The following is a 13,408-nucleotide window of genomic DNA, read 5'->3' on the forward strand; positions in this document are numbered from 1 at the left end:
TTGGGCCAGTCACAGACTCTCAGCCCAACCTACCTCACAGGGTTCTTGTTGTGGGGATAAGATGGAGGAGGAGAATGATGTAAGCTGCCTTGAGCCCTTTGTAGGAAAAAGGCAGGATATAAATCAAATAAATAAATAAATAAGGAAAAGAAAAAACAAGGAGCCCTCCAAATGAAGAAGTAATTAATAATTGGATCTTGAGAGTTTGTTTGGAGGTTCCAGCTACTGTTTGCTCTAGACCAAAGAACAGTACACTCCTATCTGGGATGGTCAACTTCTTCCACCGAGCACACAGTTTTGAGAAGGGTGCAGGTGCAGTGGCAAGGGAGAAAGGGAACACCCACCTAGCCAGTCAGATCAACTGAATTAATTCTGAAGATCAATGGGGTGACAGACGTCCCAACCAAATCACCCTCACATTAAAAGAGACAACAGACAAAAAAGGGAAGATATTCAAATACACCTGGAGCAAGAAAAAAGCTAGGGAGGTTGGTGAACCATGGTATGAAAATAGAGTTAAAGGAATGCTAAAGGAAGATAAGGAGACTTACATAATTAAAAGCCACACTTTCCTGGCTCTAAAACTATTTGCTGAAAATTCTGGTAGGACACAGAAGCAAAACTAGGGCATGATGTTGTCCAAAACACCTGTGAACAACCATGAGTAGGGAATGGTGAGGACATGGTAAGTGTCTCATGTAGAAAAGCCCAGAGTTAATCCACAGTGACAAATCAGGTTCCCTGCTTACCAGGAACCCAGCAATGTAAGCATATGCAGATCTTGGCCGTGAGAAAGGAAAGAGGAGGCAGGCCTATGGAGCACCTTCCGATGGCCCAATAACTCTGATTCAATTTGAAGGCCAGTTGGCTCATTAGGGGTAGGGGCAGGAGGAGGTGAACCAGAGTGGGACCCACTTGGGTCCACTTGAGGCTCATAAAACAAGTCCTCATGAAACAGGACCACTGCCATCATGAACGTCACCAACCACTTATACCTGGTAATAGTAGATCTTTGCAGCAGACAGAAGTTAGTTGCTAGTTATCAGAGCATGGAGAAATTTTATCTATCCTCCAATTGGCAAGCAAGGGGAGCAGAGGTTTTGCATTCCCAGTTGCAAGATTGGTCGACCTAAATCAGATGATCAATGTATGTGAGACCATTCTGGCAGAATTGTACTGTGTGTGTAAAGGGGGAGATGGATCCATCATTGGATCATCTGGGAGGGGGAAAAGGGATCTGGATCCCTGCTGTTCCATGCTAGGATCCCCTTAATGAATCTGAGTGATGCAATAGCAAGACCACTGCAACACTGTGGTTGAGAGCTTTCCACACCCAGGGTGGAAGGAAAGGAGTCCACATTTGTGGTCTCAAGCACGGTGACTCTGACTCTGCCATCTACCACCAACAATTCTGGCAGATTGACCAAAAGAGAAAAATCAGAGAGCTTCCAGTCTGCCCAATAGCAGGGCCAATGTCCTATGCCTCTGCTGGTCCAAATCAAAAATGAACAATGTTGTGGCCAATTTAATAACCTGTTCATCTCTGGCTTGTATCTCCAGTTTGTTACTTTCACCAGCCAAATGGAAACTGTAAGGTGCCGCACCACACAACCCAACTTACCGGTTGAAATCCAACAAAGAAGTTTCATTCCATAAAATGGAAGTAAACATGCATAGGATGAACGGATGAATGTGTCAGGGTGTCAAACAGAATCCTCTGAAGCATTTGCTGGTAAAATGCACTCAGGCAAGAACAATGGGTGGGTTTCAAAGTCTAAGGAACTTGTGCACATGCATGAGTGACCCACCCAGCCTGCAATTTCCCATGCTCCATTATCTGCCATTCCAGAGGATACTGACTCTCCAGAGCAGCCTTTTTGGTAGTAGAAAGGGAAATGCTGTGAACTACATCATGTGCACACATGGAAATCCTCTGATTCCAAACCAATCAACATTTTTAGGAAACACTGGCCCCTCATTTCAATGGGACTTGTACAAAAGTTATTCCCCAACATAGGTCAAATGTTTTCAACTATACTCACCACCAAGACTTTCAGGACTAAATGATTCTGATATGAAGATTCTAGTCGATGGTTTTCTGAAATTCGACAAAGATTTCCAGTTAACAGAAAATACAAGAGCACAAGATACTGCTTATATTGTACAAGATTATTTGTCTTACATAATTCATAAAGAACATGAAAATATGAACATTCTGTTTTTAAGAAGCTTTATTTATCTAAATAATCCCCTTTGTTACACTGAGGACATAGTCCTGAATACAAGATACCAATAGTATTACATGAAAGTTAAGCTGCATACTTCATTTTGAAATGACAAGGAAATCTACATGTTCCAATTAAATCTTTATTTGAAGTTATTTTGGGGGCCAGTATTCTTTTTATCTTCTCAGTCCTTCCAAACTCAATTAGCATACAGTCCTAGACATACTTAGACAGAACATGTCCTAGCACTTCTAGCATTCTCCAGCCAGCTGTGAGCTGTAAGCCATTTTTATGTTTAAACTGGCACAGGACTGCCCTCTTACTTTACTGAAAGTAAAAACTGCTTAGTGTATGAGTTATTACATTAAAAAATTGGGGCCAGCTCAACTGAAGGAACATCCCTCCAAATTTATCTTGATACTAATTTCATCATCTGATGGCCCACACAAATGAGGCAATGCAGGAGAAAGAGAGCCTATTCACTGGTAGCCTTACATGGTGGAATGCTCTCCCAAGAGAAGTTCCCTGGCACCTACATTATTGCCTTTTGGGTGTCAGCTGAAGATTCCTTCATTCCCTCAGGCATTTTAATAACTGGTTTTAATTTTTTCAGTATTTTATTCTGCTTCTGGGTTTTAACTTGGAATAGTTAATTTTTGCTGCTGGTTTTACCTAGATTGTATTCTGTGCCATTTGTTCCTTGCTTTAAATATATATATTTTAGGTTTACAATGCACTGCAGTACCACTCAGGGAAGTATAATTACTGGGCAAAAGTACAGTAAAAGTACAGCAATAATGCACCAATATTAATTCAAAATAACAAGAAATGGTGCCCGTGTTTGCTTGTTTTCTTCTTCTGTCATCATCATCTTTTACTTTTGACTCATATCTTTTAGTTTGTAAGTCAGTGGAGTAGACACTATCTAGTTTTTACGGAAGTTATATAAGACAATCTGCAAGCCTTTCCATCTGAAACTACTTTAAATGAAATAAAGAATAATCAATGAAACATATAGTACTTTGGGACCAACCGTATTGTTTCCCTTTCCATTAATCCCAAATAATTCCTTGACTTCTTTACTTTTTTGAAACAAATGTAAATCAAAAGTATGCATTCATTTTTTCTATCCCCATCATATGTTAATCAATATTCACAAAGTATATTCACAGTGGTAGCCTACAAGAATCCATGTCCAGTATCAACACACCTCTGATAGTTTTAATAACAGTACTTTTCCATTGCAACATTAGTATCTCTGGCTCGTCATGCCTCAATACTAGTTATGTCAAAACCATTAACAGCAATACTTTTTGCTTCCTGCCACCAACACACAGTTAAAGTCAAAATAACAGTAATATGCACAGACTGACTTAAACAGTCTTCTATATTTTTTACTAATTTGGTCTCTGCTCTATTAATGCATTTCCTGTCCAGGGCAGAGAAAGATTCAGTTCTCATTAAGCTTATCTATTCAAATTATGCTAGAGTTTACATCTTATTTCAAAAAGAATGGTTACACAACACATGAAACACTTCTCATTACTGAGGCTGCCAAATGCTAAAAGTTATTTAGCTGATTGATCATCAGGCTTTTATCACTGTATCACAAAGCCTTAATCTCGGTATATTTTTAAGAACATCGAAGGCAGAATATAGTTTTTTCCTAAACCTAAAATAATGGATGATTTAATGAAAGCCACTCTTATAAAAGAAGTTACTGTTTTTAGAAGGGCCTATTTTAAAAGCCACCATCACTACCACTCACATAGACAAAGAAATTTGGTTGTAAACCTGTAAATCTGGATTAGAGATTTCCCCATTTCAGCAAAACAACTGAATAGTTTCAGAAATGGCAGGAATGAACAGCAACTCACCATGAGCAGCTCGCCCTGCTGATTTTGGTGCAAAGCAGCAGCTACAATCTGTGCAACAGGGAATTCACATTTCTGGCGCCAGCCTAAAACTAGTGGAAGCACTCATTTCTAGGACAGGGCAGGTAGGCAGAGCTCACATAAAGAACCTCAGCCTCATCCAGAAACTACTGTTTCAGTTCATTTCTGGTTGACCCCAGAAGCATTGAATCGCCATTTTGCAAGCTGTTCAATCCGACCACAAACCTTAAACAATGAAAAGTGTTCTGCAGAGCCCCCTCAGGAAATCATTCAGGTTTTTTTTATTCTCAGGAATTCTAAACTTCATTTCCCTAACTGCATAAAACTCGAACCACTCATAAAAGGGTCTTCTTATGAAAATGTATTATTTTTAATTTATGAGCAGAACAATCCTTTGACCCCTAGAGAACATCTGGAGAGCTGAAAATTTTTCAGATTTTCAGATCCGAGACAGGAAGAGAGCTCCAACCTCATATTCCCACCCACCCCCGTTCTGCAACTGGCACAGAAAGTACTGTGCCAGTTGCTTCTCCGAGGACATAAAAGTGATCTTTGCTATCACTCTGCACTCCTCATGCTCTGCATAGGAAGGCCATAAACGTCTAGCTCTGGAGAGCTACAGTAACATCCTTATTTACTGAAAATATTTCTTGGCTGGCTTTCAGGTTTTGGGGTCCAATGGCTTAACATACTGCTTTCCCTTGACTGTCTAAAATCAGCTTCCATCAATATGATAAATCTTGAAACATGTAGTATAACAGCAAAACAATACAAATAAAAACTATAAAAGAATAGCTAAGAAACAAAGGAGAACAAAATCTTACCCCACGACGTTAAGAACTCTGCAGCGTATCTATAGATGCGGTTTAGAACTTCAATCACGACAGCATAAATTATGCTGGGCACATATAACAACAAGCTGCTTAATTCAGACTGGTTCTCTTCATGATATGATTGTGCCCAGTATTCCAAGTCAAAGTAAATCATCATGATATAAAGTGAGAGGTAAAGACAAAGGCACACAAATGGTAATGAGACCAAATAAATTCGTAACTGTCTTTTGAAGCTCGAGTACACTGGCTCCTCTCTTCCAGTGATAGGATTGATTCCTAAAACCCCATGAAACCCTGGCCTCGGTTCCTCAAACTGTCGCTTCATCAACAGTGTCCCCCACCTGTAAGCCATGACAGCACAACACCGTTTCCAGAGTTCAAGGATTACAGTAGACCAAAGCAGATTGAATCCTGCGAACAGCACATATTTGTCATAATCTTCCCAATCAAATATATAATAAGGAATTCCAATTATAGCCATTGGAATCAAAGCAAATGTGATATACTCCAAAAATGCAAAATAAAAAGCAATTGTTTCACCAAAATAGCAACGGATTTCATCTGTGGGGGAAAAAAGGAGATCAAATGTAAGCATCATATTCAGAAAATGTGAGCATCTTATTCAGAAAAGACAGATATTAGTTATTGGACGATTGTAAAATAGTACTATTAAACTCGGTAGAATCAAGTGCTTTTGTACTATGTTAATAACTGTTACCGTTTCTCCCAGCCCCCACTAAAATGGGACAACACCAAAACTGAAAATACAGCAGTAAGTACAAATAAGGGCCACCCCACAATGACATGTGATTTGCCTCATGATCTGGCTCCACTATTCCAAACAACTGAAAAGAATGTTTTGCCTCAGCTGATCCATGCAGCAAGTCGCTGCATACTAATGGATTGCTGCAAACAGTCATTACCAAACAAAGACAATTTCAGCTTCCCGATGCTCAGCATTTTTGTAAAGCACATACACAAGTCACTCTGTTTGCAATTAAGTGTCAATTTTGAATTGGCTTATTTCAAGGATAAGACTAATCCTTATCTTGATTTTCTTTAAAAAGCCATTGCAAATTAGGCTAATAACCATTATCTTAATGATCTTAAACTGCACAGGCAGTCTCCAAGTGACCTTATAATATCTAGCTTTAAGGAAAGGTGCCTCAAAATGCAGCGTTCAGGCTTAAGCAAGTTCTCCAGAGAGGAGAGCAATCTATCCATTCTCTCATTAGAAGGAATAATGGGATATGCAGGCAGTGGAAACATAGAATCTTGCATGACTGCTGCTGTCCACTCAAGCTGATTTTTGGGAAAACGACCTTACTTGCTCTCCAGCTGTGGCACATTATGGTCTTGAGTTCATATCTTGAATGGAAGCTTGACTTTATGGGTCAGGAACAACAAGTGTCCCCACTCAGATTATAACCCTAACCGTAAACTCAGTGAACAAAGAATGGCTTTCCTTAAGCTTTTCCAGTGACAGAAATATCAACTTACTTAAAGGCTGGTAGCTGAATTTCCATTGTCCATACCAGGTGTGCCTAAGTTTTTTTAATTCTTCTGTGTCATGGAGTGGAAAAATCTGAATTAGAATACCATTGGTTATTAGTCTTCGCACTGAAAGAAGAAAGAAAGCATTGATCTTGAAATACTGTTAACACAGTAAACGTAAGTCAAATGTTATTTCAATAAAATTAAAAATCATTAATGACTGATTATATTTATATTCCACCTTTATTCTTGTCATGGGACTCAAGATAGCTTACACAATTTTCTTTCTCCTAATCACTGAGAGGCAGTGCAATGTAGTGGTTAACAGCATGGGACTGGGATCAGGCAATCTGAGTTCTAGTCCTTGCTCAGCCATGGAGCCAACTGGGTGACTTTGGGCCAGCTACAGACTCTTAGGCCAACCAGCAGGATTGTTGCTGTGGGTAAGACTGAGCAGGAGGAGGAGGAGGATGTAAGCCACTCTGAGCTCCTTGAAAGAAAAAAGCAGGATATAAATCTAATAAACATATAATCTTATCTTCACAACAAACACCTGTGAGGTAGGTTGAGCTGAGAGTCTGTGACTGGACCAAGCTGAGGGGGTACTAACACAGATCACCTCAATCCCATACTCTTAACCACCACACCCTCAGTATTATTAGTCATTGTAATCTCAATCTCTCCTTCCCACATACAGTCCCAGTGAAATTAAAGATAGTCCCTGTAGATTGCCATTCATAGCCATTCATGAATCTTACAGGGATATACACAAAGCAGTAGTGCATCACATAATTTTTCCAAGTCAGATCCATGAGGTTCTTGTCAAATTATGTTCACAGATCTGATTCTAGAAACAGTGTATGGATAAAGGATATCAGGACATAATATTACAGCTATGCGCTCTTCCAGTGCCAAATATTATGTCAGAATGGGTCTTTTATTGCTCTGAAACCAAAATAACTTAGAGGCTATCTGGGCTGAAGAAGGGGCCCAAAATGCAAAATATCACACATTGATCCCTACTACATAGTGAGCTGATGAAAGTTGCATGGCTCACAACCAAACACCGCAAGCATCAGAAGTCCTATGACAATTGTTCATATAATTATTCAAAGAAAGCAGTTTGTTCAAGAATGAGAAGAAGTATCAGTAAACAACTGTAGAATAGTTTACTTGGACCTTTAGTTGAACAGTTTCAGTTTTACCACTACATCAAATGTTTGTGTGTGGGGGGGGGGGGGGGGGTATCAACATTGCCAGGTACACATGGAAAAATTATTTCAGTGTTATCATGTTTAGATCTTATGTGACTCTTCCCATCTGAAATTGCAAGGATAAACATTTTCACAGTTGTCACAAATAACAGATTTTGTGACAGATTTAACACAGATTTCGGCTAAATGCACTGATTGCAATACTCATTGCAAATTACTCAGCAAAACCATGACATCTGATGACGTATTAAAGTCTTTTGCTAACAGAGAAACATGAACGATGATGTTCCACTGAGTTATATACTATATTAAAGTGAGGAAAATGTGATTTCCTTTTACTGTTAGTGAGAGCATGTGTGTGTGTGTGTGTGTGTGTGTGTGTGTGTAAGTTTATACACACACATGAAAGTCATACATATAAGTTCAGAGTTGGAGGAGAATGAGCTAATTCCTCAACTGCAGAAGGTTTTCAGTTGAGGCTTTGCACATGCACAGCACATGAAGAACCACTGCAGGTCATCAAATGAAGCTGAATACAGGGAGATCTAGGGTACATCATTATGTTTTTTGCTATCACTAAATATGATGTGCACTAACTCTGACATCTTTAAAGGGAGATTAGATAAATTTGTGGTGGTTCAATCTAAGGCAGCTAGGCATGATGGCTCCATATTACCTCCAGTATCAGAGTAATAGCAACTAAATATCAGTCATTGGAAAACATGAGCAAAAGTTGTTATTGCCTTCGTGTACCACTTCTGCAATTCCCACAGACTTGTGGGTTGGCTGTAGTGGAAAACTGTAAACTAGATTTGTTTAAGCAAGTTCGGAAAGCTGCCACTGGACATGTTTGCATTTCCTATAGATGGTTCCACTGAAGAAAAATAGCAATTAACCAAAAATTCATGTAAGCAAAAACTGTAGTAAACAGAACTTGCCAGTTTGCAACATCAGAATATTCTCTTGAACCTACCCCCATACCCTTTCACATACCTTTCTCAAATATCAATGCTTATACAATTACAAACTGCAAAAGTTACTTACTAATTGACTTTCCAGGATAAAGCTTTGCCTGAGGATAGCCAGGGATCATTTTTTCATCTTTAGCTCTTAGGTTTTCAAGTTCATGTTTGATGATATACTGACACTCTGCCATTGTAAGGAAATCATGATTGTCCTCTAAACCAGAAAGAAATGGTAAGCTTGAATAAATGGAAGCAGTTTGTTTTTGGAGATACAATTGATCATCTGTGAAAAAGATTCTTAAGGAAAAGCCTAACAAAGACACCAACAATACAATCTTACAAATCAGCCTTCTGCAGTCTTGCGCCTTCCAGACACATCTGGACTGCAACACCCAGAATTTTGGATGGGAATTCTGAGAGCTGCAGTCCAAATCCCTCTGAAGGCCACCAGGTTGGGGAAGGCTGTTATAAATGTTTACTCCAAGGTAAGCTTCACTGAGTTCAGCTGAACTTATTTGCAGATCAATATGTATAGGACTGCAACTTCAGAAACCACTGCCTCCTGAAATGGCCAATTATTTGTGAATATCCACATATATTGACAGATCTTATTAGCCTTTCTGCTGAAGGTGGCTTAATTTTTTAAAGTGTAGATATCTAGTGAATTTTAAAACAATTAACTGCTTTAATATTCTATAAATAATATTGAACAGTTTTTATAATCACCTCAGAAAGTTTAAGCCTAACAACATCCAAGCAATGCAGAAGAATACAACATTAAAATGGAATTACATTCCACGACTCAAAGCTACACTTTAACAGAAACAAACAAATCAGTCAGTGCTTTGAAACAAATGTAAGACAGCTACTCTATCCACAAATGCTTGAAACAAATGTAAGACTCTATCCACTTCAAATAGCTCTTACCACATAAAGGAACGATCCTGTGGCCCCTGGACAGCACCTGAGAGACCGTAGCATATTTTGGATCCCCTGACCTGAGATCAGAGGCAGTTCTCCAACCATGGGGTTGTGAATCAGAGGACTCGATTCCCCACCCCTTGTAGCCAATGCCAAAAGAACTTTGTTCTCTGAGGTCTGAAAAGTGTCCTTGGGGCAGAGTAAAAGGTGGTATTTTGGCAGGCAGGAAGAAGACCGGAGAGGCTAGAATGTGAGCTATTCAGAGGCCCATCCAAACTCCTTCCTGCATCCTCCAAAACGTTCCACCTAGGCAGGCTTTTGTGCCTTACCTAGCAAACAGGCGGGATGAGACTACAAGCAGGGCAAAGATTGCCTCTGCTGCTTCTCCACTCTGCACAGGATGACTGTAAGCCTCTGAGTTTGGGGCCTGACTGGTAGAATTGTGCCCTGTATTGCAGAAATACAAAATTATTACACAAAGAAGCCTAAAAATTTATTATTTTACCTGCAAAATCTTTGAAGGTTTTTCTGGTGGTATATGTAAAGGCTCTCATTGTATTATCATTGCATTCTTTCACCAATCCTACTGATTCAGCTCCCAGAAGAAGCCTTAAATTAGATGCTCCAACAAGATATATGTTCTTGTTTCCATCTAATTTTTTATCATGCTCCATCAACGGTTTAACCAAAAGCTGGGCTCCTTCAAAACAGAGCAAGAAATTAATCTAAGCATAATTTTAAAATGAGTTTACATAATATATACAAGACAGCAAGGGTTCCTCACAAGAAGAAAAAGGCAGGATATAAATGTATCATGATGATAATTAAGTAAGTAAGCCAATACTATTGACTTCCATGAATCAGAGTTATGCACATGATCCAGTCTCTCCTATTTTAAATCATTATGACTTACAAATCCTTAAGTTTAGCTTAAGGATTGTATTTTAAAAACTTAAAAAAAAAAACAACTAAACACAAAGCTTTGCCTGAAAGAAACAACTAAGGGGCCAATACTTCAGAGGAGCGATTATGCAACATTAGAATACCAATCCTGGACCACAAGTGCATTTTAAGAAAAAGAATTTTGGAAGAGAGCAAATAAAAGTAAAGAAACAGTGAGAAAGCGCAGTTTCAACAGAGAGGGAGTGAATAAAGCATCATTTCCTCCCTTCACTTCTCTGCCAAAAGCATCCCTCTATATTTTCATGTAACATTTAATAAGTTCATTTTCTTTTATATATTACATGATAAAACAAACCCAGAAGTTTCACACTTCCCCATGTGTTTCAAAAATATCATTCCTGTGTTGCTAAATACGGACATGCCTCAAGACATTATGAATTCAGTTCCAGACCACCACAATAAATATAATATAGCAATAACTCAGGTCACATCGTTATATTGCTGGCTGTCCGTTAGGCTGAAAGCTAGGTCTCTTGCACCATTCTTGGTATTTGACATGCCTTCTTCACTTCCTCTCACTTGAACAATTAGGGGCCATTGTAGCGCCATTACAATAATTGGCCTAATTTACATACATATGTCTAGGTGGGACTAGGGAGACCCAAGGGGAGGGAGAGACACTGCTGAATGCAGTGGAGCAGTCAAAACACCCCAAAACAATTACAAAGTTCACAGTAACAACAAAGATCATGGAAAACCGTAACAAATGTAAAGTACAGGAACGGAAAGGTTTAAAATACAGTTCAGAACTGCAAGAATTACATTACCAAAATTCAAAACAGAAACACAAAGTGAGCAACCCCTGTTGGAAAAATGGCGCTGACAGACTTGCATGTTCAACACGGGAACGGTTACGTCTGGGAAGCACAGTTACTGTGAAGCTCAATAAAACAAGGCACAAAAAAAAGGTATACCTGTAGAACGTTATTCTAACATGCTCAGCAAGTTTTGTATCCATAAATTAATGCTTAAATAGAAACAACTGCCTTTATAAAGTTTTTCATAACACATAGTACTCACCTCCATTTTTCTTCTTGTCTACAATCTTTTGTGTCAGCCATTCCTTGGTTTCATCTTTGGTGTCTTCTGCAAGCTCTACTACTACTAAAGGTCGGAAATTAGCCTCAAATGTGTCATATGCAGACCAACTTATCTTCATCTTTGGGACAGCTGGTAAACCAAATGGAGGGGAGAAAAGGTAAAATAGTTTTGTGGATTGCGAAAGGGAGAAATGTTTGAAGATACAATGTTGTTGCAAAACCACCACTGAGCAATTTCTTTTTTCTTTTTTTAGTAAAACTACTGCATTTTACCTTCAACCTGAAAAACCTGCCTTCCAGTACTTTAACATTTTTAAGTTACGCTACAAACTAGAGTCCTTGTTAACAAAGCTCTGTTGTTTAAAGATTGCATTCTTTAAAAATCTACAGTAATCCTTTTAAAATAAATGTTACTCAGCTTGTTAATAGCATGTTTTGCTCTCTATTACTTATTTTTTGAAATTAAAAGTTATACTTTCCCAAACTTTACAGGCCAATTTAAAACACATATAGTAAGAGGGAAATCCCACAGTTCAATGGGACATATCCCTACAGGACTATAGCCAGAGAGTACAGTCTTAAGTACATTTATTGGCAGGTCTCATTGTGTTCAGTATGGGCTTACATCTAGCGAAGTGTGCAGAGGATTGTGCTGTTAGCTATAAAATTAAGACATTGATCATAATCACAAAAAGTCTTCAATATATTTGTACACAGCTAATATATTTAGTTTCTCAATTCAGTCTTCGGAGAAAGTAAGCAGTTATTTGCAATGTTCCACCTGTCCTCCCTCCCTGGGTTAATAAGTATAATGAAGCTATGTACTGTCTAATTTGAATTATTGCTGCCAATAAGTTAACGTTTGTAAAGAGCTGCTCAGTCACAGCTCTCTTTAAAGCAAATTGTAAATTCATGTATAAAAAACACAATAACTATGTTTTTTGATATGAACAAACTTAACTCTACAATGTTTACCCCTCAATACCAAAAGAGGATGACTCTGGCAAGCAATAGTGATGAACATAAATTTGTAAGAGAAGCAAGCATCCAAATACCATAAAAATTTGATCCAGACTAAGGTGGCAACAAAGTCAATTGAACACAATGGTTTTTTGTTCTAAATCAATATGTATATGGCTGTATATGGCTGTAGATAACAATGCGTTTCCAGTTTTATGTTGCCTCTTTATAGTTTTAATAATGTACTCAAACTAAATATGATAGCTACTTAGTGACTAGAGTAGCAATTTTATGCACACTTACAAGGAAATAAGACCCAATGGATTCACTGAGACTTTCTTCTGAATAAACATGCATGGGACTGAACAAGGAAGCTGCAATCCTAAACATCTTAGGGCTTTTCTGCACAGGGCATTACCATGCATGAATCATTCCCTACATGTAGTTTATAGTATGTTTAGCTGACTTGTTGAATTGATCTTCCAGTTCCACTTCTAATCAGTATTTCTGACAAGGGTTTTTTTTTTTTTTTTTTTTTTAACAGAGAGACTTTGCCATTAAAAATCCATTTCCTCCTGTGCATTTGCACTGTGTCATGGTACCACCCAGACATTATGTAATGGAAAAGGGAAACACTGCATGAGTATGTGTCCGAATCTCACTTCTGTGACAAAAGCTCACGCACAAAAGCTCTTCACTGTGATTAGGTGTAGGTAAAGGATTTGCTTCTAGGGAGCACTTCAACATAGGGAGGGGGACTCTAATATCAAGGCAGATGGAAATGTTTATCCCTAAAGTAAAAGCACTGTAGACTGAACATTACTTCCTTACATGGAAAACATTGCTCTTCCATTCCATTCCATTCCATTCCATTCCATTCCATTCCATGGGGATGGAA

General features: G+C 38.5%; 1 protein-coding gene across 16 annotated transcripts in view; it reads right to left on the reverse strand.

Annotated features, from left to right (window-relative positions):
- Nucleotides 1–13,408, reverse strand: part of ANO10 (anoctamin 10) — a 110,173-nt gene that overhangs the window by 95,542 nt on the left and 1,223 nt on the right. For all 16 annotated transcript variants that reach the window (XR_006413463.1, XR_006413464.1, XR_006413462.1 and 13 more), the window contains exons 2-7: nucleotides 11,531–11,680; nucleotides 10,053–10,247; nucleotides 8,706–8,840; nucleotides 6,454–6,573; nucleotides 4,945–5,514; nucleotides 2,043–2,098 (exon numbers count right to left, since the gene is read on the reverse strand). Coding sequence is in view for 10 of the 16 variants with exons in the window: in XM_044417237.1 (XP_044273172.1) it covers nucleotides 2,043–2,098; nucleotides 4,945–5,514; nucleotides 6,454–6,573; nucleotides 8,706–8,840; nucleotides 10,053–10,247; nucleotides 11,531–11,680 (1,226 nt within the window). In the remaining 6 variants the exon portion in view is untranslated. The remainder of the gene's footprint in view (nucleotides 1–2,042; nucleotides 2,099–4,944; nucleotides 5,515–6,453; nucleotides 6,574–8,705; nucleotides 8,841–10,052; nucleotides 10,248–11,530; nucleotides 11,681–13,408) is intronic.

Source organism: Varanus komodoensis, unplaced genomic scaffold (assembly GCF_004798865.1).
Source record: "Varanus komodoensis strain SLA01 unplaced genomic scaffold, ASM479886v1 scaffold10, whole genome shotgun sequence".
NCBI classification, from domain to species: Eukaryota; Metazoa; Chordata; class Lepidosauria; order Squamata; family Varanidae; genus Varanus; species Varanus komodoensis.